Here is a 25,116-nt window from a genome sequence, read left to right as displayed (position 1 = left end):
TATATGTACATATATATATATTTTTTTCTGCCTTCCACCATTAAGAGGGGAAACTCCCCCAAAATAGAGACATGGTTCTTTTCACAGCTTGATTGTCAGGGCACAGAACAAGGCCTGCCTTGTAATGAGCATTTAGCAATCATGTGGGAATGAATCTATCTTCCATTTACACTTCTAAGCACTTTGTGCTTCTACCTTCTAGGGGAATAAGGGGGGGGGGATTATTTTCCTCCCCAACACTACTGTTCTAATCCCACCCAGGATTGTAAGCAGTGATGGTTTTTATATATGAATACACTATCCTTACTGCAAAGGCTATACGAATGTTAAACATCACTACTACTGATTGTTATATGGGTTACTGTTTAAATCATAGGTAAAGCTGACACTCAAGCAGATCCCAGAGTGAATCCCAACAGGGGTTCAGCACTCCAGAGCGAGCGACGCATTCCTGGACAAGCCCACAGCACGGCTCTGCTCAGAGAACATCGCACCCTGAAGCCAGAGACCACACCTGAAGGACTTAGCAGCCTCGGCACAGCTGTCTCTGGCCGCACTGGTGCACTGGCCCTCATCTTGCTCCTAGTGGGTCTCTGTCCATGACCCTGAAGAAACAGAGACACAAGAGACTCTAAGAAACAACTGAGGCATGGGGCTTGGAGCTTTCCTGCCATGCTGATGCCACATATCCCAACGTGATCAACCTGGACCCCTGGAGAGGCCGACTTCGCTGTCTTTGCCAACATGCCTCCCCCACCCCCCCTGCGAGGACATCACCAGACCAGGTGCAATACGCCTGTTGTAGACCACTGATGGGAGGCTGATGAGATGCTCCAGTGAGGAGTCAGACCTGTGCCCCAGCTGGATCCTGATACAGCTTTTGCTTTAGACACGTGTGTGTGTGTGTGTGTGTGTGTGTGTGTGTTTAAAAAGAACATAAAACATTCTGATTAAAATAAAAAAAAAAAAACTGCACAGAGAAAGCAGTTTGGGGTGACGTGGAAGGGCAGGAATCAAAGAAAGCGGTGTGAGGTTTGCTTAGCAGTCCTGGATTGAAACTGGTATTGTACATTAATTACACCTGTTCTAAGTGTTACGCACCACCTCACCCTACCCACCTCCCACCCACTGCAGCAAAAACACATTTTACACTTTCAAGAGCTAGACTTATTATTCCAAACAAAGACATTTCTGTGGTTGTTTTTTGCAAATCGGACTTTGGGGTGACTTTATTATCCTCTCCTCCCATTTTTATTGTTGAGTAAATAAATGAAAAGGTAAGCTAATGTGTCACTTTTCCTTATAAAATGGGCAGGGTTTTTCTCTCTCCTTAATCATTGCACTAATACGTTTGACCCAGTTGATCATTTTCATTCACTGGGGGTGGGGTAGAGGGTGGAGGGGTGGAATCCCATGCTTAGGTGATGCAAGTGGATGAGCTTGCTTATTAGAATAAAATATCTTTTTCATCTTACAGGCCAGTCTCATCACACAAATCCAGTTCAGAGGATGCTAATATAAACGTTGCCCACCTCTCTCAGCCCGCCTTTCTTACTCAGACAGTTTCCAAGCAGCTCTCTGATGGGGACACAATCTTCAGTTTCCAGGACAAACTGTGCCACAGCCTTCTCTGCGGGCAGACTTTTGACACTGTCCAGGACAACTCCTCTGATGTCTTCAGGCTTTCCTGGCACACCAAAGATGATAAACAGGCCCAGACAATCCTCTCCTATCAAGTTACAGAATTCTTCCAGCTTAGCAAATCTGCTTTTCCTGGAAGACCCCTCTGCCCTGGACTCTGAATTAGAGAGCTCACAAGGCTTAGATTCCACAGGAGGAAGAGAAGACATCCGCAGAGTCTGTACTGCCAGCTGGAGCCTTATTTGCTTATCGGATCCCCAGAAGGTCCAAATCCAATCCGCCCCAAACAGTAACGCTTGGTGCTTGGTCATCTTGGTGGTGGTGAGCCACCCATCAACTCCCTTTTCTTGGCAGAAAGTGATGAAGTGGATTAAGAAGATCTCATTCAGCGTGTTTGCAGCTGGGCATAGATTGCTCAGAGGGTCTTCAAATCCAAGGTACTCCTTCAGTTTCTGAGCCGCATGCACTATAGCTCCACTGACCACCTCACCGACGCTGAGAATCTCTCTGCTGTCCTTCGGAGCCAACTGCGATGGTTTTTGCCCCATTTTCTCTGCACCCAATCAATACCGCTTCCAAGTATCAAACATGTGACCCTCGTGCAGAATGACTTCTTTTTCGGAGTCCAAGTCTCGCAGTGAAGTCACATCTCTTAATCTGGTCTCAGTTTTCTGACTCTGTAGCTTAGTTGGTATAACTAAGCATATATACATACAGCTAAACAAATAGGGCTCCCTGTTTGCCAACTGGGTGTGTTATATTCCTGTAGATTCCTGCTGGTTTATCAAGGGAGAGGTATTAACTTTCGCAAAGAGCATCTGTTCTTCTCCAGCTATGTTGACTCTACTTTTCATGTTTGGTCATCTTTTCCAAGATATGCTTCACCTTTTCAAATTTCAGTTAAATTAAAAATAAAACACAGCATTTAATTCTTTAAAGAACCATACACTTTCTACAACTAACTATTCCAGTCTGCAGGCGACTCATTTCCCTTCGTTTCCCCGTCCCCCAGCTCAGCTGCCTGTGCTTTCTTCCACACAGAAGGTCCTCAGGCAAAGGGCTCCTATTCCTGCCTGTTCCTACATGCCATAAACCCCACCCAAAAAGTGTCAGGGGAGTTTATGAACTGTAAAGAGTTTGTTATTGTTCTCTGAATCAGAAATAAAGCCTACTGATTATTCTGAACAAAGGAAAATAAAGTAACAGACAATAAAAATAGGAGGCAGTTATCAGCTGACTTTATTTCTTTTCATATGTGATGCCAGCAGTGTATAATATTTCTGTAAATAAAATATATGTTCTCAAACAAGTTTTAACCTCAACACATATTGTCAGTTATGTTACAATGTCCCGAATAAAGAGTGTTTGGCATCTATAACAGTCTCCTGGTGTTTTTAACCAGGTTTGAATAACAGATTTGTTTTCCAAATGGTGACATATATATCCACATTAAAATAAAACACAAGTACATTAAGAATCCAGTACAGTTACCAAATAATGAATGGTAAGCAGCAAAAGATTATTGTTAGCATCAAATCATTTTAGTTGTGAATAAATAGTAATGTAGTAATATAGGTTCCTCGATGAAAAGCTTGGGAACTTGCTGGTAACTTGAGAGATCATATCACTGACATTCAAATATAGTTTGTAAGTAAGTCCACTGGTATCTACGAACTGCCCATCCCTATGCCAATTTGTGAGAACCTGTCTTTACCACAGTTGGCTGTCATGGTAGTGATGTGGCACTGAATAAAAAACAGAATATTATTTCTAATACCCCTAAGAAGAAGAATAAAAAGAGTAACCATTTTTGTTGCAGCTTTGGATTTTCTTTATAAAGAATATTTGGGCCCTGTGCTATGGAAAAACATGAACAACATTTTATCATCACAATATAGCCATTATAAAACTAATTTTCCAGCCTCAGAGTTATTGGACTCTGACTGAGACAAAATGTTCACACAAATATTCAGTTTTTTAAAAAGATTGCATTCATGGATAGCCTGAGAAATGTATGATTAATAACATTAGTCAGACTGTTAATATTTTGATGTAATGATATATTTAGTAAAGAAGACAATACAAAGCTTAATACTGTGAAGGTTTTTGTTTTGTTTTGGTTTCTTCAGAAATTATTTCTACAAATTTTGGTGGAGCTTCTGAATGTTTTCAAGTTAATAGAATTTAAATGTCCCTCGAGTTCTTCCTTTTAACTTAAAAGAATCCAAGATTAAGGCTGAAATTCTTTAAAAAAAAAACTAACCATCAATTTCGCGATGTGTCATCAAAAAAGAGTTATTTCATATACACTAATGTAGTCCGAATGATCAACATCATTAACACTTGGTTATGGAGAAAGAAAGATCACCCTGACCTGTCCAAGAACCAGCTGGTATATGAAAATTTTGATCACTATATTTTTTTCAATGTGATCTTTTTTTAAACCATCTTCCTTACGTATGTCACAAAATAAAAGTTCTATGTACTAAATATATACATATATTTAGAAAAATATATAAAAATAGGACACTCAGAGGCGAGTGGAGGCGTGGCTGGCATGCGGTGGGCACACCGAACACTTAAAGAAACGCCACGTGCGGATTTGAAAAGCATGTCGCGTTCTGCCCCGTTGGCTACACCGGCCCGACAGAATCAGCCCTGGGGGTCACCGCTCTCCCAAGTCCTCCACACTGTGAATGGGACGGAAACACTATGGTAAAGTACTCTCGTAGTAAATGCAACATTTTAAATATAATATTTCACAGATTTTTACATTAAATAGAGGAGAAACAATTATACTCTCGTTCACCAGTGTCTCACTTTCCGTGGCAGCTTCGAAATAGGCACGTATCCCCTGCTTCCCGTTTCCACTTCTAAATAAGCAGAAGTTGGATCAATAAACAAAATGCAATCTGCTGCTGGTTGGATAGACTGTCAGTGTTTAAGGAATAAAGTGGAAAGAGATCAAGGGCTCCTCATGCTTGTCCAGGCGCTACGGTCACACGTTCGAGTCTTCATCAGTGATGCTGGCGCTGGGGGACCGGGCAGCAAAGTCTTTGAACATGTCATCTTCCTTTAACATGTGCTGCAAGACAAGGAGATGAGAGTCGCACTCACTGTGGGCCCAGAGTTCAGAACTACAACTTCTCCACTACACCTGCAGACCCTGGGGGTTATCTTCAAGCACAGTTTTAGAATAAGATTTGAAATTCATTTTACAAACTTACTGTTAGGTTGTTGATGCCTTCAGAGAATGCACCTATCTGCCTCACTGTCCCTTCTGAGTCTTCCATCTGCAAAAAGCACACCACAACGTGACAAAGTCATGGGCACAATTTCAAGGAAAGTGCGGCAAAATGAACCAACATCTAAGAAGAATCATGCAAGCTGAGCTGAGTGGGACGGGAGCAACGCACACTTCTGATGGTCCTCCTGGCACTGCTGCAGTCAGACGGGAAAATTCAGAAGAAACACTTCACCGGCACATCTAGACTAAATGCTCTGATGCTGACAAAGTCACCGAAGGAGTACTAATTAAAGGGCAATTTTCGGTCCCATGACTTCATATTGAAAAGGCTGAGTGGTACGAACTGTCCACTCCCGACGTGTTTTAGTACTTAGATTTCCTTAATACAGAGATAGTTTAACACAGGGAAGGCCAGGGTTTGGAGCCAGCCTGGCAACTGGAATCCCAGTTCTTCTATCTTAGGTAAGTTACTTAATCTCTGTGCCTCCGCTTTCTTCTAAAATTAGGATAAGATACTCTCTATGTTTTAGGGTTACCATGAACATTAATATATGTTTAGTGCTTAGGATAATGCCTGGGATATAGTAAGCAATCTGTAAATGTTCACCATTATTTTATTATTATCTTTCTCTTTGGGCACTGGAAGAAAACGTCCTTGCTTAGTAGACACAGCACAAAAAGTTTCCATTTAGTGTTCCAATGCTGGAAGAACTTAAAAATAGGTATACGATGTTGCATTTACCTGCTCTAACCGGTCCAAATCATCTTCATCATACAGGCGCATGTCCAAACCAGGTTTAAGTCCTTTCTTAGATATACTTCCTGATGCCTGCCCCAATTCCATTGGACAAACATATTCTTCCCCATCTTCCTGTTTCTTCTTTCTCAGATTCCCAAAATTGCTGAAGGCAAGTTTCTTTGGCTTTAAGAGGAAAGAAAAAAAATCTAGGAGTTTAATTATTCATTTCATCATATAGAGAAAACCTATTGAATAATTAACTTTGTATAACAAAAACAAAGGCATCCTAGGCATATGATTGATGCATCCAAACATGATCAATGATCCCTGTGAAGAATCTCAGAAAATTATGCTTGTTCCCCTTATTCACACCAACTAGCTGGGTAGTCCCAGTGATAAAAGTAAAATATGCCAAGAGCCTTAATTTTGTTTAAACAGGACTTAATGCAATGAGATTTCTCAGTGCTAAATCCAATTTTGTAAGGTTTTCCAATCTAAAATCAGCAAAAGAAAATGGCCCTTACTGTATTTCCCTTTTGGCTGAGGCTGTGATTCTCTTCTATGCCTGTTATGCTTCCATAGCAGGCTGGTCCCCGCTCTTTTGGAGGAAAAAAAACCCAGTGATACTTAGAAGAGAAACTCCATCTCAGTCACTGGGCAGCCACTGAGCCCGTTAAGAAGATAGTGATTGGCTGATGCTGAGAATTTATATAGAACATAATCTCTCAGAGGTTTCAAATCCGGCACATCTTTTAAGGGAGAAAGGGAGCTGAAGAGAAAGTGTCAAGTAGGTAGAGAAGGTTAAAAAACAGAAAAGAACCTGATACAGATTTGTGAAGGAGCCAATCAACCCTATCTCCACATTAAGTTGGTTGAGATAAAACTCAGAAGAGTTAGCACAGGAATGACTGAAAAGAAGAAAAAGCAGTCTGAACTTCGTATGATCTATGAATCCAGGCAAACTAGGAATATCCATTCTCTGCTGGTCTACCTTTGCCTAACTTGTAGGGTTGGTCAATTACAGGCCAGACAAGCTAAATCTGCTTGAGGAGAAATGCAACTCTTATTGCTTGATTTATCTGCAGCAAAAATAGGATAACTATAGTCAATATCTGGGCCAAAGTCATGGGCTCTCTGCCTTGGCAATGTGTCAATTATAGAAGCCAACATCATGTTCTTTATTATTATTAACTCTAATAAAATACATGATTTCAGCAAAAACTCCCCCAGAAGGAAACCTTCAAAATTACATTTTACTGATTACTCTTAAAGATGCATATACCTTCAATCCATCCACAAAACTTAGTACATTCCAGAAAATGAGATAGCCAGGTAACACACCTGAGCCTTTGCTTTAGTGTTTGGTGTAACCGATTATTAAATGATACGAGCCTGAACTGACCTTCACTTTGGCAGTGGCTGTTAGGAGTACGTAATCCGGTAACTCCATGGCGTCGCGCTTCTGGCGTTGGGCCTCAGCACCAATCAGAAGGTTGAAGTGAGTGGCCAAATGTCTTCGCAACAGGGTCTTACTTGGTGGGATGTTCAGTAGCTGAGCCATGGTTTCTACATTAAACCGAGGTTCTAGAACCTATAAGAAAAATATTGTGTAAGGTACCATGTATCACACGTGCTGCATTGTGCTTTATAATTTGCAAAGCTCTTTCATTTAGCTATCTCCAGTGACGCTCCCAGTGAGATACACAAAGTATGGACTTTAATCTTTAATTTACGTATCTTTATTTTGCCTAAACTAGTGAGAGGTAGAGCTGGTCCTGACATCCAGGCATTACTAAGTCAGAGCTTCTACCTCTCTGAAGTACTGCATTTGGGATGGCTTTGAATATATTTTTTTCTTTTTTGGTTTTTTAAAAAATTGATTTGAGAGAAATATTGACTTGTTCCACTTATTGTTTGATTCTTGTAGGTGCCCTGGTCGGGGATTGAACCCACAACCTTGGCATATTGGGACTATACTATAACCAACGGAGCATCTCCAGCCAGGGTGACATTTGTGGTGCCTTTGGAAGCCAACTTCTTTGCAACATCTGTGCGCAGAAATATGATCTGTATCTTTGAAGAGGTTTTAAAACACGATCACATGAGAGCCAGCAGCCAGATGTTATCCAACATAAAAGAGGACAATGAAAGAGATGGGTTGAAATCTGGTCTAGAGTTATAGGATGGTAAGAAGTAAGAAAAGAAAAAAAACACGCTGAAAGTAAACATTCACTAGAAATAGTGCAGGAGGGTTGGGTTAGACAATGTTAGAATTAGAAAAAGTAAACGGATACTCTCCTACTCATTAGACTACAGGAGACAAAACGATAAGAAGTCAAGTTGAAATTAAAATAGTTTTACCATGAGCCCACCATGGACACCACTGCCCCTGAGATTGGGGGCGTATTCCGCCAAGTCCACGGAGCGCAGCCACTCCATCACTCGGTGATTGGTCCACTGCTGCACCTCAGACGGGGTGACGCTGTTCTACAGGAACAGAGAACCACCAACGGGCTGTCACTGACTATGGGATTCCAAGTACCACTCCTGTATGTTCTGTCTAAAAGCCTGCCCCCCAGAACAGAGTTATTTGACATTTAGAGAACACTTAGAGAAAGGGTTTTAAAAAGTATTTGCTAATTAGAATTCTCTTTGAAAAAAATTGTCACAAAGTTTCGGGTTTTTTTTACATACTATTAGAGCAGTGCTTTAGGAAAGGAAGTCTTAACTCTCTAGTTTAAGAGGCAGGGACATAAAATACATGCGAGGAAAGGAGGAAGGGAAATGAAAACAATCCTTAGCTTCTGGGACGCGGGCAGAACTGTCATGGGAGGAATGGAAGGAATACAAGAAGACAGAACCTAAGAAGTGAGTGAGGCTGGACGGGAGGCTCTGAGGAAGCCAGCAGCCCTCCCCGCAGCCTCCAAGAAGTAATGGGTCTTAGTTTTGCACACACGGACAGTCACACGCATGGAAAGTGCATGCTGCGTAACCCTCCACTCAGATGCTACCTCGTCCGAAGGCCGCCTCCGTAGACAGTTGGGTTCGAAGTTGTTGATCCTCAGGACCTGGATGGCCCTTTTGATACTGAGATGATGCAGCACACTCACAACCTTCAAAGACAGCAAGTCATCCTGCAGAAAAGAACAAGGCACGGGGCTCGCTGGGCAGGACGACCTCCTCGGGACGTCTCAGAAAACGCACATGGAAGTGGAAGAGCTCCGCCACAGACCCCAAGGGGCTGTCCCTGTGTTCAAAGTCTATTAAATACAGGACCCTTTTTTTGTTCCAATCAATATCTCTAGGACCCCAATATACACAAAAACCAAAATTGTTGTTGTTCCCACTGAAACTGACTTCCACCTATTTCTCTCTTCCAGACATTCCAAGACGGGACCGTGGGACCCCCAAGGCCCTGAAACACACAGTCCGAAAAGCAACGCAGAAAGTGACCTGCGAGTGATGCTCACTGCCGATCAAGGCTGCTTTTCTGAGCTGAGACACATCAGTCTGGGGGAAAACCAGGAGTGTGGTCACATTATACCATTCCTCCACAGCCTCAAGAAATCTCCAGTTCCTGATTTTTATGCTTTATCTAGCAGACTTGGTGGAAATTTTTGGAAAGCCTATGTCAACCAAAGCAAAGATCTTGTTGAGAGTTGAGTGTAAAGAAATTAAGGAATTATAAATATCAGCACACATCACCAATCATTTCCTCCAAGGAATAACTTTCACCAGTCTGTGGTTATTGGGCACACTTCAAACATTCCACACACCCCAGAACAAATTACTTTAGAAGGTGACTTGGGGGGCAGTGTCAAGATAAGCACTGGTCTTCTTCCAAACACACCCAGAAAATAAACAAGGAAAACACCCATGGCAGGGACACCTTACTGATAACACGTTTCTTGTGAGGAAAAAAAAAAATTTAATCTATTATAAAAATATTTTTGATATTAGGCAATCATTATCCTGAAAGGCTACTAACTGAGCAGAAATCCTTTCCTAAATTTTTTTCCGGACTAATTTTGTAAAGGTAGTGCCTGATGAATTAGAAAGGACATTTACCATATTTTAATCTAAGATTGAGGTACCCATTCAAAACATTCCCAAGTGGGCTGTTTTCAACTTGAAATCTATCTTTTTTTTTTTTAATCTAAATACATAATGTTTATAATGTAAAGTATTAATTATTTTAACTTAAGGGACTTTAAAAGTAGGGGCCATTTTCTTTTTCCATCAAAAACACTTTTTTGGATTTTTAAAAATCTTTTATTTTTAAGTCCTCTTAGGTTCATAGAAGAGTCACCAATAACAGTACAGAGTTCCATACGCCCTTCACCAAGCTTCCCCCGGTGTTAATATATAACTATGCTACAGTCACTAAAACCAAGACATTAATACAGATAATAATAAAATTAACTAAACTACAGACTTCATTCAGATTTCAACGATTCTTCCATGAAGGTTACTTTTCTGCACCAGAATCCAATCCAGGATACCCCATGAAAACTGATTTTTTATGACTTAGAACTTCTGGGGTCAAATCTTCTAAGGTAACTTATTCTTTTAGAGCCATGAAAAGTTACACGTGTGCTTTTTATGATTCTAAGCCTGCATCTGCTCACATTCCCAGGGGAACATACTCAGACCTAGATAGGCAGGCAAATATTGACTGAACTTGCCCCAGGCAGAGCTGTGGACTACTAAGGGCAGGGATCTGGAAATAGCGTAGGTTCAAACACTGTGGAAGCTTGGTCAAGTTACTTGACCTCTCACTTCCGGTCAAGATGGCGGCGTAGGGAAACGCAATATCGCGTTCTCCCACAACCACATCCAAGTTACAACAAAACTACAGAACAACCATCATCCAAAACCGCCTGAAATCAAGCTGAATGGAAGTCCTACAGCTACGTAATTAAAAAAAAAAAAAAGCAGCTACATCCAGACCGGTAGGAGGGGCGGCAGCGCGAGGGGTGGCGGCAGCGGCGCAGCGGTGTGGTGCAACGGGCTGGTCCCACACCCAAGTGTGGCGGATAAAAATCAGGAGGCTCCCGCGGCTGGGAAGGTCCTTCCTGAGGACTGAGGGGTCCCCGTCCCACACCAGGTGCCCCGCTCAGGTTTCCAGTGCCAGGAAGAGAAGTCCCCATAACTTCTGGCTGGAAAAACCAGCAGAAACTGAGGCTCAGGGAAGCTGACCTGGCTGGAGCCACAGGCAGCTCCCTAAAGGGCCCGCGCACTGACTTATCGGACTCTCTCCCTCTAAGCTCGGAGGGGAGGCAGCTCGAGGGGCACCAGAGAAATACAGGGAAGAACTGAGCTGTTTGGCACTGGAGCGAGGGCTGGAGAGGGGGCTTTCTCGGGGACAAACGTGCTGTCAGAGGCCTTTGTTCCTTTGGTGAGCCCTTCCCTGGGGCGGCAGACAGTCGCCATATCTGGGACTCCAGCAACCTGGCTCACACTGGTAGCCCCGCCCTGCTGACTCCCTGAGGCCCCGCCCCACCCCGCCCCACACAACTTTCAAGCCCACCCAAGCTGTTGCTACTTGCTTAACCATAGGATTGGCCTGTCTTGGATCCTGCTTCAGGTTTTTCCTAAATTCTTTCAAACGAGCAGCATCGGGTCTCAGCGAGCCCCATACCTCTCATTAAGTAATACACAGAAACAAACACAGGGAGGCAGCCAAAATGAGGAGACAAAGAAACAGGTCCCAAATGAAAGAACAGAACAAAACCCCAAGAAAAGAACTAAGCGAAATGGAGATAAGCAACCTAACAGATGCTGAGTTCAAAATACTGCTTATAAGGATGCTCAATGAACTCAGTGAGGGCCTCAAGAGCATAAAAAAGTACCAGTCAGAGCCCTGGCCAGTTTGGCTCAGCGGTTAGAGCGTCGGCCTGTGGTCCCGAGAGACCCGGGTTCGGTTCCCGCTAAGGGCACGTACTTCGGTTGCAGTTTGTCCCCGGCCCTGGTTGGTCGTGTGGGTGGCAGCCACTCGATGTGTCCCTTCACGTCGATGTTTCTCTCTCTCTCTCCCTTCCTCTCTCTCCCTCCCACTCTATCTGTACAAAAAATGGAAAAATATCCTCGGGTGAGGATAAAAAAAAAAAAAAAAAAAAAAAAAAAAAAAAAAAAGTACCAGTCAGAAATGATCACTGCACAGTTAGAAACGAAGGAGGCTTTAACTGAAATAAAGAATAATTTACATAGCTTCAATAATAGAGTACGTAAATCCAAGGAGCAAACCATCGATTTGGAATATAAGGAAGCAAAAAACGCCCAACCAGAACAGCAAAAAGAAAAAAGAATCCAAAAAAATGAGGATAGTGTAAGGAGCCTCTGGGACAACTTCAAGCGTGCCAACATTCGCATCTTGGGGGTGCCCGAAGGAGAAGAGAGAGAACAAGAAATCGAAAACCTGTTTGAAACAATAATGGCAGAAAACTTTCCTAACTTGGTGAAGGAAACAGACATACAAGTCCAGGAAGCACAGAGAGTCCCAAACAAGATGAACCCCAAGAGGCCCACACCAAGACACATCATCATCAAAATGCAAAAGGTTCAAGACAAAGAGAGAATCCTAAAAGCAGCAAGAGAAAGGCAGCTAGTTACCTACAAGGGAGTTCCCATTAGGCTGTCAGCTGATTTCTCAAAAGAAACTTTGCAGGCCAGAAGGGAGTGGCAAGAAATATTCAGAGTGATGAAAACCAAGAACCTACAACCAAGATTACTCTATCCTGCAAAGCTGTCATTTAGAATCGAAGGACATATAAAAACTTTCCCAGACAAGAAAAAGTTAAAGGAGTTCATCACTACCAAACCGTTATTATATGAAATGATGAAGGGTCTTTTTAAAGAAAAAGATAAAATGTATGAACAAACAAAATGGCAATGAATACATATCTATCAACAATGGAATCTACAGACAAAATGAACAGGAAGAACAGGAACATTCTCATAGATACAGAGAACATTTTGTTGGTTGCCAGTTGGGAAAGGGGTTGGGGGAATGGATGAAAAAGGTGAAGGGATTAAGAAGCACAAATTCATTGCTAGACTGACAAACCTCAAAGGGAAAGGGGTTGGGGGGGTGGGAAGAAATAAACCAAAGAACTTATATGCATAACCAATGGACACGGACAATAGTTTGGGAAAAGGTGGGAGGGGGGCGGGAGTGGGGAGGAGGGGGTCAATGGGGGAAAATGTGGAACATCTGTAATACATTTTACATCCAACAATAAAGATGTGGAAAAAAATAAAAAAATAAAAAAGGATAAAAAAAAAAAAAAAAAGTTACTTGACCTCTCTATTCCTTCGTTTCCTCACCTACACGCTAAGGATAAGAAGAATGCTAACTCAGGACTGCCGAGACTGACTTGGGTATTAATCCGAGCAAGGTGCCTGGCACACAGTAAATGCACAACATACCACCTGTAAGTACTATGCGATGTGCCCACCAAGAACAGGACTTTGGTTCAATGATAGAGAAGAAAACAAATCCCACGAGCTGATCTCCAAGTTTCTTTAATTCTGAAAAATTCCCATTTAAGTTAGCTGTTTGGAACTTCCAATTTATTTAAGGAGATGCGGTGGTTGAATCCATGGCCTAGCTCTCTCACTCACACACACACACACGACATTTAATAAAAGCATGTCAGGTGGAACCCCAATGGGACTGTGGCATCTAGAACACGTGCTCCTGGAATCCATCTCTCTCCACTGCTGGAAAGCCCTTCTCCCCACGGGACAAAAGGCTACACACATGAACCCTAATGAAGGAGTCAGAGTGAAAATCCTCTCCCTACTTCTTTACCCCGCTGACTCCCGCACTAGCAGAACTGGGCAGAAGTGAGAAGCTGAGAGGTAAGGGAGAAGACCAGTCCCTGCGGACTGCAGCTCAGCAGAGTAGCCTTTCCTGAGCGGTCACCGCACACAGGAATATATAATTTAGAAACTGCCAGGGATTCAAAACTCCACATTGTATTTTTAAAACATCATGATAAGATATAATTCACTCCGCATAAAATTCACCCATTCAAAGTGTGCACTTCAATATCTACAGTGTTGAACATGAATAAAATCAACCTTCTGGACAGTTTCATTTAAATTAGGTTTCCAACTTTCCAAGGCTGTTGCAACCACCAAGTCGTACTTCAACTTAACAGGAAATATTCCTGCCCTCTCCTCAAGTTAAAGCAACACATTCAAACGCCGGTGGAATCGCTGTGAAAACCCCCAAACCTCAGGAATGAATCGCTTACAATGGTCATGTAATGGAGCATTCGACCATCTACCCGTCCTTCATCAAACTGGGTCTTGTACTGGGGGAGACCAATGTCATCCAACCATCCTAAAGGGGAGAAATCTGTGTCGTTAACATGTCACAGAAAACCTGTTCTTAAAAAGAAAAAAGAAGAGAAAAAAAAAAAAAAAGCAGTATTTATTTATTTGCTTACTCACTTATTCATGAATTTAAGACTTTAAAAATCTCTTACTTGTGACCCAGTTGAAATCCAGCTTTCCGTGATTGGTTTCTTCCTCGGACCCCAGGGCCTGCAATGCCAGCTGGAGCTTCTTTCGATGAAGTGAATGCTTGATTCCAAGTTCCTGAAATAACAAACAGAAACACTGGCTTTACCATTCTGTCAATATGGGCCGGATGCCACTGGCAAAGGATGTGAATTCCTTCAAAATGAAGCGAGCATCAGAGAGCCAACAATTACATTAAGTCAGAATCCTAACTCGGGCTAGTAAAACGTCGCCGAACAAAAGGCCCCAGAAAGCCAAGAGCACTGCAGTTAGTTAGTGGTGTGTGAGACAGCACGAGTAGGCTCCTTCCTATGCAAGACTGGAACTGTGGATGCATAACAGGAATTCTCTTACTTTGTGTAAAATAATCGGGAAGAAATGTTAAATAATGGAACATAAAATGGGCTCCTTTTTTTTTTTTTGGCCTTTTGCAAAGTGAAGTTGAATTGCATCTATTATACTAGGGAGATGGGCTAATGATAAAACTACAAAATTATTTTGAGAAGCATAAGCTTAGGGTTTATTATTATGGCCATGCAATTATTATTATTACTATTATTATTAGTTAGTCCTCACCCAAGGATATTTTTTCATTGATTTTTTTAGATCGAGTGGAAGAGAGTAAGGGAGGAAGAGTGAGACAGAGAGAGGAGACACATAAATTGGTTGCCTCACAAATGGCACTGACCAGGGCCAGGGATCAAACCTGCAAACCAGGTACATGCCCTTGACTGGAAATTGAACTCGTAGGCTGATGCTCTAACCATTGAGCAAAATCGGCCAGGGTAATTATTTTTCATTAAAATGCCCAATGGCTTAAGTATTCCATAAGGAATCATTATAACCAGGTCCTTTGTTTTTAGTCCATGTTATAAAATAAGCATGAAGCAGGAAACCCAGACTTTTCCAAGAGCACTTACTGGTTCCCCCATCCCCCTCTTAGGTGTAGAAAACAATCCTACATTCATATTCTCTATCTCTCTCTCAGAATTCATTATGTAAACAAAACAGAGAAGCATTCACCTTCTCTAGATCTTGTTGAGAAGCCTGCAAGAGCGTCTGGCCAGATGCAATCCAGTGCTTGCCAGAATTCAGGTAGGACCCCAAGCCCTGTTCCACAAGCCAATTGCAAACCTGCTCCTTGGTCCATTTGGCAAATGGCATATCCAAGTCACTATAGGAAAATGAACAATTGCATGAAAAACAATTCAAAGCCAGTCTGGTGACTTATCATCAAGGTTAAACAACTGTATATTCAATAGATGTGGGAATTTCCTGGTGAATCACATTTGACTATGCAAAGCTTAATTATCAGTACATATTTGGAAGAGGACGTGGCACTGGAGTTGAAAGTGACCCTGTGAGACCACAGTCTTCATTTCAAATGAAACCACAAGAGTCAACGTGGTTTAGCAAAAACATGCTCTGTAGAATACTGAGCTAAACCAACAAGTCAAGTCATTGTACTAGTTTCAACCAATGTTGTTTGAAGACTGAATTCACAAACAGGAAACACTAGGTCAGATGAAAAGAAACTCAAGTCAAACTTGAAATAACATCAGCAGAATTATGGTTTCTCTCCAGAAGGTAATCAATAAGAAGAGGGAAATATGTCATCACTGATTATAAGAAGTATAATCAAAGCAAATTTTTGTTTTCTTTTACTTTGACACTCAAATAGTATTCCTGTTTGAAAAAAAAAAATGTGGTGATAAACAAGACTTTTTTTTTAATCAGCACAAGGAAGTCCTCTACTGTGTACAAGGAGAACATATGGCAAGTGAGACTGCTCAGTATTTGAAGAAGGCTAAAGAGTGTTTCCTTGTTGATGAAACTCAGCCTTCCACCCGAGTGGGAGGGACCACGTTTTACAAAATCTCTAGCCCATTATCACCTTCATAAGATTTAGTATCAATGGTTTGTGCTATATGTTTGCCAACCCCACCCTTTTTATGCTCAGTAGGTCAATACAGTGGCTCCAAACCAGCCCTGAACTGTGAGAAAGGTGCAGGAGCGTTCTTAGAGCTGTGATAAAGGAAATATTACATAGTCCTAATAAGTTTAAGATTTCTCATGCAATTTGTGTCTCTAGGTGCTTTCACAGACTCCATTAGTCACTAATCCTTATTAAACAGTTATTATTTGCCAGATACTTAGCATATAAACTCATTTAATCATCACAACCATTTTTTGGGATAGGTACTAGTAGGTGCTATGAGAAACAGAGCCACAGAGTGTGCAAGCCGTGACTCAAGGCTGCCCAGCTTACAGGAAGTGGGAAGGCCAAAAATCAGATCCAAGCAGTCTGCCTCTAGAACCTACTCTTATTATTATTTTTTTAAATCCTCACCCAAGGTTATTTTTCCATTTATTTTCAGATAGAGAGGGAGAGAAGGGAGGGGGGGGGAGAGAGAGAGAGAGAGAGAGAGAGAGAGAGAGAGAGAGAGAGAGAGAGACATTGATCGGTTGCCTCCCGCATGACCCTGACCAAGGCTGAGGATTGAACCAGCAACCGAGGTACATGCCCTTGACTGGGAATCCAACCTGTGACTCTTTGGCCCGTGGGCCAATGCTCTAACTACTGAGAAAACCCTGCTGGGGCTGGAACCTACTCTTAAACTCTACATTATCCTATGTTTGCAAGGCTATGCTTTAGAGTACTTATAATTATTTTCCTTGAAAATGTAAGTTCAATAGTCATTCTAGTACAGATGTTGTGGATACTTTAGCTGTGGCTCCTCACGCAGCCCACATCTTCTGCACAGTTGTTCACCAACCATTGTCATGTTACATTCCTCTAAAGATGGCGGACCCTTCCACTGAGCATGGCAGTAAGCAATGGATCTGACTGTGTAACCCATGGGCAATACTAACATTGCAGGTGCTCATGAGGCCCATTGGTTTGGCTGTTCTTACCTGTTAGATTGTCCCAAATCTCGAGACCAACCCAATCGGGGCCCAGCAGTTGCCCTTGTCCCTCCTCTTTTGAATTCAGTTTCAGACATGTCATCTGGGTTGAATGTAGTAGACTGACTTCTCCTAAGTCTGAAGAGAAGATACAACACACATTGCCTTGTATTTGACCTGAGGAGACCTTGGCCTTTAAAGTTAATCAGAACATTTGTAATTGATGCATACATTTAAGCTACTCCTCTTTGTATATCATTAGAATAGACATTTGGATTTAAATTTTTTGACCCAATGAGTTAATGAATCCCAAATCACAATCTTCCCTCCAGAAGAGGAACACAAAAGCTTTACAATTTCATATTCATTTTCAGCCAATTTTCCATTTCTTCCTACATTTGAACAACATGTAAGACAAAGCCCATTCCACTTGTTCATTCTGTTACTTACTTTCCAAAGAGTTTCATGATGCCTCGGGATTTCTTTTTGGGATCTGGAGATGATGGGGACATCTGGAAGGGGCTGCTCCCCTGAGAATCTTTTGGCCGAGGAGACACACCAGCCAGGTCTAGGTGCTCAGTTGTCTCCTTTTCTGTTTCAGCTATTCCAAGAAGAGAATACAAACTCAATGAATTTTAATATATAAATGAGTTGCCCTTGTCCCTCCTCTTAAGATATAAAATGAATATGACTAAATGTTAACTTTCTTGGCTTTAACAACTAGTAAGAATTCTTCTGTTGGTCTATAAACCAATGATTTACAAAGGGCACCCTGCAAATATTAAAAATGGAACTCAAATGTATACTCTACTCTATATCAGCTATGTATAAAGTCAATTAACTTAAGAATTACAACCTCTTTGAGATTCAGAGGTGTGACAGGCTTGCCATATTCTTTCCTTCAGTGATTTAACTCATAATGAAAGTATTCTCAATCCTGCTATTCCATTTGGTATTGCTGACTATCTTCCACGCCCTTCAAACTCATCATCTCCTTTAGCTTCTTTCTTGTCATGACACTCTCCCAGATCTGTCATCTGACAGTTCCTTCTTTGCTACAGCACCCTGTTTCTCTTCCTCCTTCACTCCACTCCACGACTCTGCTCTAAGTTCCCTCTGCAGGATCTCTTGACAAGCTCACACACTTTATGCTCAACACTAAATGATGGCTTCTCTCATTGATAAGCAGTTGGCATCAAAATCTCTGGGCCTCATCTTTCTCCCCAGCCTCAGTACCTGAATGCTCTACATAGTCCCAATTTGGTGTGTCAGGGACATCTTGGACTCAGCAAATTTTCCTGAGTCTTCTCTTAATTTCCTTATTTAATATTTCACAAATATTCCTTTGTTCCTTGCATTCCAGTTCAATCTCTGTCATTTTCTTTTCATTCCTTCTTTACCTTTGGCATTTATTTCAAATCCGTTACCAAGTTCTGGCAATTCATTATTTAAGAATTTTATTTCTGTTTATAACCTAGTATATGCTAGGCACTGAGGGGAGAATGAATTGAATGGGAATAATTTTTTCTTTTGACATAAAATTAGTGTATGTTGATTTTGCCTTACAAAAATAATGTCCAAATTTGCTACTCCCAGATCTCCAGGCATTAACTATTTTAGTTCTTGTAGCTGTTTCTTAACGGGTGATCCCACACTAGCAAACACTAGGGCCACTGTTTCTTCAATGTGAGATTTCACACTTTTATAGAGGAAAGTAAAAGTCATACAAAAATCACAGGAGCAGTGTCTTAGAAAGCTGTAAAGGTTGCAGAGGATGACTTTTCTAGGAAGCAGAGCTGTGGTTATAGGTTATAGTAAGCAGCACTTGCCTCTTGGCATTGACAATACCTTTCTTCTAAGAAAGGTATCAAAACATTTGAAAATAGTTGTCTGACTGGATCAGTTTATTTTATTCATCCAGTGCTCATTCTAGACATTTAAGGCTACAGAGAGAGAGGAGTCACCTTAGATGATCCTAGGTAACAGAAACCCTACAACCATGATGGGAATTGGAGTCCCTGAAACGTTGCCTACCCCACCCTCATTTTAAAAACATCTCATTTTTATGTTTAGAATTTTTTCCCTCCTGGAACTCTGCCCTTTAAAGAGTAAAATGGAGCTTCCCCTTCCTAATATCACTTTGGGGGCAACTCCTCAAATAACACATAAATTTACCTGTGTCCTCACTATATGTTACCTCTATTGTCAAACCTATAAAAAGTCAGAACGTTCCCCCAAGAGAAGTAAGTGTGAAAACACCATTTTCAGTGTCTTCCACAGAACTATTTGGCTAAAAACATTTCTTTTTGGAGGCTGGGGGAAATGGAAACACGGAGAAGGAACTGCGAGGACCTGGGGGTTAGTGTGAGAGGAACTGTGTTTTAGGGGTGAAAGCCGGAGCTGACGGCCCAGGACACACTGTCTGCTGCACGGGGACCCTGCACGACTCCGGGTCCCCTGCCCACGCCTCTCGCAGGTGTCCTGAGCATTGCTTAAAACAGCATTTCTGCTTGGAAGCAAAGGTTCTAGAGAGTCCTTTTTAGCAGAAGGTGGAAAGAACACTCTGGAGTAGAGAACTACATTTTTCATTGCGGCCAGCTTGCTTTCTAGTGATCACAGATGCCAAGAGCAGGGATTAGCTCAGTTTGGAGTGCAGGGCTGGCCAAGGCTGGCATGCAGGGGTACGATACCTAAGGTGGGTGCACTGGCACTTCGTTTACGATCTTCAGATATCCCAACAACGCACACAATCACACGCAGCCCAATGGAGAGAACACAGGGGAATGACAAAATGAAACACAGATCAGACTCCTTCTCCCAACATACACACGGCGGAGGGAAGGCAGGCACCACCCTGTGCTTCCTGCGTGACACGCCGACCCCACAGCAGTGATGACATGGGGTTAACGTGTCCACCTTCAAAAACAGACGGGAAGCTGTTTATAATGAAGTCAAAGAGAATCATGGTCTTAGGTCTTTCTTCTGTTTACACCCCAGAACAGAGAGCAGGGTGAGTCTACACAGAACTAACTTCATACCACTGAATTAAATCCATGGAAGCATATTTGCCAATTTTTTTCTCTAAGCCATTCACCTTCATTTCTGAGAAAGAGAAATGTATAAATAGATGAATAAGGGAAGAGAAGAGATTGATCTCTTCCTTGTTCTGGTGGAATGCAGGCGAAGGCATTCCGGCCAGACGTACCCAAGTTGGGTGCACTTGCTGTCCTCTTGTTACTTTTTATTTTAAAAAAGCCACGGCCAAAGGAAGATCTGCCTTTCCGAGTGCCAAAGGGGCTGTCGTCCACGGAGGCATCGTGTCCTGGGGCTTTGGGAGGGAGGCTTCCAAATGGGCTGCTTTCTACCGGAGATTTATCCTGAGAGAGAAGTAAAAACAAATGAAACAACACTGATGCATATAATTATTAGTACCTGCCGGGCACAATACTGAATATGTTACATACGTGATTTTATTTAAAAGGATAACTAAACTAATACATTGACTGTGAATATCAAGTGCCACAGTAGAAGTTTAAAAAGTCGAACCTGGAAGCTACTTAAGAAACCACCACAAAAGCATGTTCGTCACTAACCTATAATCCATGTATTTAAATATTAGGGACTTAAATATTAGGATAGATATGAAATTCTCAAATGTTATTTGCCTCATTCCCCCAAAAGACATGAAGATAAAAAACTAGAACAGTGATAGACTTCTTACTTTTCCAACAATTATGACACAGACTTGGCTAAAATACAGTTCACATTCTTTACATTATAACTGCATCAGTTGAAGCCCAATACAACATAATATAATTATTCTATAAAGTAGGCATTATTCCCAAGCTTCTAGACAGGCAATATAAGGAGATTGTACTCCAATAATTTAAAATATTCTTTTCCAAGTATTAATAATAAAATGAAGGCATAAGCAGCTACTGTTTAAAATGTATTTTTGAAATTGGATTCTGGGATATATTCACATCTTGCCTGGGAGTTACCAAATTTCGATCAACAATTTTCAAAGACCGCAATACAGTCAGATACACTTAACAAAAATGAAACTCACTATAATTCAACGTTTCTTGGCTGATTCAGAAGCCACTTCAGATTTCTACCATATTTCAGAACTTAAATTGTGATTAAATTATGCTTTTCAATGTTGTTTATTTTTTAGCTTTCTGGTTCTTTTAATCAGCAATTTTAGTAACATGGTCTTTTATATTGCCGCAGTATTCTACAACAATGCTTTTGTTTGGATGTTCTCATTCCTCTAACATCTATTGCCCTCTGTTTTTTTTTTTCTTTTTCTTTTTTTCATAGGTATAGAACAGAGCAAGGGGATAGATAAAAGCTTTTAAGGTGGTAGGTTCTTTTATCCTACATATCCACTGTCATAGTAACTAGAAGTCTACAGATGCCACAATTTAATGGCACTAATATCTGTCTTAACACTGATGTCAAAATTATTCAACTGTTGACTTGGCAAGGCACAAAGAACAGAGGATGACTTTAATTACAGCCGTGTCCATGGTCTGTGCTTCATCAGTTGTGGCTACATTACGACTCTGGGCGCTGAGAGCCAACAGTCAAGAGCCTGCATCTGGAAGCAGCCTGTCTCCCAGATGGTAACCTTTATGAAACTAATGACCAAAAATCAGAGGAAAGAAGAACCGGAGCCCATCTTGGCAATGTCTTTCTTTTTTTCTTTATTGATTTTAAAGAGAGAGGAAAGGAGAGGGAGAGAGAGATAGAAACATCGACGAGAGAGAACATCAACTGGCCGCCTCCTGCATGCCCCCCACTGGGGGTCAGGCCCACAACCTGGGCATGTGCCCTGACCGGGAATCGAATCGGTGACCTCTTCGTGCATGGGTTGACACCCCACCACTGAGCCACACTGGCTGGGCTCGGTAATGTCTTTCAAATAGCAAAATGTTTGCTGTGGATGGACAGTGGTTGTAGAGAGTACATCGCTGGTGATCTAAGAAGGGCTTTCTGTGAGGTCTAGGTAAGCCCACCTACAATCACTAAGAACGTTAAACTGCGTGACTGAGAGTTGGCATTTTCTTTTTGTTTCTCCAATAACTTATGGAGGTGAAATTCATATAACATGAAAACAACTATTCTAAAGGAAACAATTCAGTGGCATTTAGTACATTCACAATGTTGTGCAACCAACACCTCTATCTGGTCCCCAAACACCTCCATCACTCTCAGGTAAAACCCCTTACCATTAAGCAGCTTCTCCCTGTTCCCTCCCCTCCACCCCTGGCAACCACCAATCCACGTGCTGTCTCCATGAATTTCTGGATATGTCACATAAATGGAATCATATCATGCGATCTTTTGCGTCTGGCTTCTTTCATTGAGCGTGTTTCTGAGAGTTATTGCTGACTAGAGGCACTTAAGCAATCATACAAGCGTTAGAAGTCTGTAACATGTTTACATTGTAACCTGGACATAAAGATTACCTCTGAAGGCTTCTGAATAGACTCCTTTTCCTGTTCAAAACAATAACAGTTAAGATTGTTATAGGAATCCCTTATATATTCATAATTTGTCACATACAATTCCATAAATTAATATATATATCTCCTAGCTCTAAAATCTTAGTTTCATTTATTTCCAACAATGCTTTATTATTCAAGTCTCTATTTTTGGTTTTATGTACTTTCAATCCCTCCTATCATACTTATTCTTAACCGTGGTATCTAATAATTTTCCGTCAGAGAAACCACAAGCTCTTCGGAAGAGTTTTACTTGCAAAGTGGGAAGAGATGAAGATCCCTAAATATTTTCTCCTCAGGGTAACAGACAGAAAAAACACAGAACCAACCCCGTCTGATGACTCCTTTTTCAGATTGCCCAGGCTGCTAGACTTCTGCAGACTTGAGGTTCTAAAAATAACAATAATAATAATTAGAATTAATAATAAGTGGCTCTGGTGCCACTGTTTTTAAGTAGAATATCTTGGAAAGAAACTCAAATCGTGTGTGGGTTGAATCCTGGTAATAAAGGAAAATCTGGATTCCGGCAGTCACTTATGTGCTTAAGTAAATTATAACATTTAGTTCTTTTAAAAGCAGGGGTGGTTAGCTGTCCTGCCAATAACTGTAAATGTCCTGCACATGTTTGAGTAGCTGGAAAAACACTTAGGACTATCCCTGTGATGTCAATATTTGAACATTTAAACCAGTGTTTTCCATGGCCTCATGCTCGATCCTTTGCATGGACACATCGACGTAGGGAACTTTTTAAGTGCTCGTGTACTATTTATATATAATCCTTCTAATTAAAATAAAGGATGAACATTTTACTTTTCAATGCACAAAGGAATCGATTTTCTGTGTCTGAGAGCACTACATTTTACAGTTCTGATCAAAGCACAGCAGAGGACTCCCTGCTGCTGTCCATGTATCCATTTGCGATCCTGGTGAAGGCAAAGGGACGTGGTAAACATCCACAGACTTTCTCTTTCACACAGTTAGCATTCAGTTCTACGGAACTGGTCCTGCTTAAAACGGAAGGCAAGGATATGTGACCAGTTTAAAAAGAGAGAGAGAAAAGTTATACTTTTGCTCTCAGAAACAGAACAATATAAATATACAAACACACTTTTAAAAGGGCATGTGTCATGTACTTCTGTGTAAATAAGTTTCTAGACATGTCTGCTATCAAATAAAGTAAAAGATAATGGTGAACGAAGATCTCATCTTTGAGTACTGCTCGAAAAACAGATTTCCCTAATTTAATCCAGACTTTAACTTGGATAAACATGGATATTAGGTCAGTTTATCGATTTGAAAGTGCATGAAACCCAACGCAGCCTTCCGAGCCATCGCATCATTCTCTGCGATTCTTTTCTGCAAGATTTAAAGTGTCAGCATGAAAACAAAACGGCAGGCACTGGGCTTCAGACGACAACTGGAGGAGAAGGCTGAAGATCTACAGGCGCGTGGCATGAGGCAGCGACAAATGAGCAAGCGTGTCTGTGTTAACTTCGAGCCCCCCACCTTCACCTCACCCCCACTTAATCATCACAGCTGCACTAATTAATTCCGGCCTCAGAGTCATTCGCTTCCAACGTTGGTTCTTGTTAGTGTAACAGGAGCTTCCTCTCTCCCAAGGACCAATCACATCTTTCACATTCAATAACTTAAAACTTACAGAAGATTATCACACGATTGGATTTCAACAGCAGCGCCAAGGATCCTTTTTCCATCACTAAAATTAAAAAAAAAAAAGAAAAAAAAGTATTTATGCACTTCATAAAGAAAAAGACCATATATATGCTAAGTGAACAGAATTGTCAAAAACCAACAACTGTGCATGGGAAGCTATTTTTTTCTTTCTTTTGATTTTTTTTGTCTAATTGTAAGATTAGGCAATTAATTTGGAAATATGTTCTCCCAGAATCCTATCTGCCTGTGCAAAAGCTATTGTACCCATGTCCTATTTCCTTCACAGCCATTGTCCCAACAGCCGCAGGCACAGGACTGCTGTCGGCTGGCAACCCTCTGATGGCCACCCATGGCCACGGACACAAAATTCAAGTTCCCTAGACTTCCTCCCTAACCTGACCACCACATGTCCTCAGTCTCATCTCCAATCACTTCTGGCTTCACCACTTTTATCTCAATGACCCAAAACAGAGTGTGGGTCCCCAGTGTACGTCTTGCTGTTTCTTGCTTCTCTGGGTAAAATGTCGTGTCTGACAAGAAATGCAAAGCACCCTTGCTTTTGCTTGATCTACTTTTCCAAACATGTATATTTGCAATGTTGGGACATAAATGACATACTTCTCCTCAAATGAAGTCTCTGGCTTAGGAGGCAACTTCGCATTTTCGGAAGTTTCCAAGCCTTTCGGTGACGGTCCTGACACAGGGCTGGAAACCTGCAAGCTGTAGAACTGTAAACATAAAGTGAAAGTCAATCCATCCAACAAAACAAAAGCCACAGAGTAACCACCATTCAGGTTATAAACACCTAGAAGTGCAAATCAGAGAAAAGATTCTGCAGGAAGGTAATTTTTTAACTTGGTCCTGAATAA

General features: G+C 41.5%; 2 protein-coding genes across 6 annotated transcripts in view; both read right to left on the bottom strand.

The window, feature by feature from the left end:
- Window positions 1–1,502: 1,502 nt before the first annotated feature.
- On the bottom strand, window positions 1,503–2,189 carry REP15 (RAB15 effector protein). Its single transcript, XM_036250695.1, has one exon. The coding sequence runs from the start codon at window positions 2,187–2,189 to the stop codon at window positions 1,503–1,505; it is 687 nt and encodes a 228-aa protein (XP_036106588.1).
- A 760-nt stretch (window positions 2,190–2,949) lies between these two features.
- Window positions 2,950–25,116, bottom strand: part of PPFIBP1 (PPFIA binding protein 1) — a 166,474-nt gene continuing 144,307 nt past the window's right edge. For 3 of the 5 annotated variants that reach the window (XM_036252624.1, XM_036252626.1, XM_036252625.1), the window contains exons 13-28: window positions 24,866–24,975; window positions 24,234–24,290; window positions 22,903–22,963; window positions 22,538–22,567; window positions 20,269–20,440; window positions 17,514–17,664; window positions 17,073–17,201; window positions 15,180–15,330; window positions 14,123–14,234; window positions 13,889–13,977; window positions 8,639–8,761; window positions 7,989–8,114; window positions 7,030–7,218; window positions 5,631–5,810; window positions 4,869–4,934; window positions 2,950–4,726 (exon numbers count right to left, since the gene is read on the bottom strand). In XM_036252624.1, the coding sequence (XP_036108517.1) occupies window positions 4,640–4,726; window positions 4,869–4,934; window positions 5,631–5,810; window positions 7,030–7,218; window positions 7,989–8,114; window positions 8,639–8,761; window positions 13,889–13,977; window positions 14,123–14,234; window positions 15,180–15,330; window positions 17,073–17,201; window positions 17,514–17,664; window positions 20,269–20,440; window positions 22,538–22,567; window positions 22,903–22,963; window positions 24,234–24,290; window positions 24,866–24,975 (1,833 nt within the window). In that variant the 3' untranslated portion in view covers window positions 2,950–4,639. Of the gene's footprint in view, window positions 4,727–4,868; window positions 4,935–5,630; window positions 5,811–7,029; window positions 7,219–7,988; window positions 8,115–8,638; window positions 8,762–13,888; window positions 13,978–14,122; window positions 14,235–15,179; window positions 15,331–17,072; window positions 17,202–17,513; window positions 17,665–19,753; window positions 19,787–20,268; window positions 20,441–22,537; window positions 22,568–22,902; window positions 22,964–24,233; window positions 24,291–24,865; window positions 24,976–25,116 lie in introns of all 5 variants that reach the window. The other 2 variants (XM_036252628.1, XM_036252627.1) reach the window with 2 other exon arrangements.

Source organism: Molossus molossus, unplaced genomic scaffold (genome assembly GCF_014108415.1).
Source record: "Molossus molossus isolate mMolMol1 unplaced genomic scaffold, mMolMol1.p scaffold_m16_p_10, whole genome shotgun sequence".
NCBI lineage: Eukaryota > Metazoa > Chordata > Mammalia > Chiroptera > Molossidae > Molossus > Molossus molossus.
Note: the sequence above shows the minus strand (reverse complement) of the source record. Positions and strands in the feature narration are given on the sequence as shown.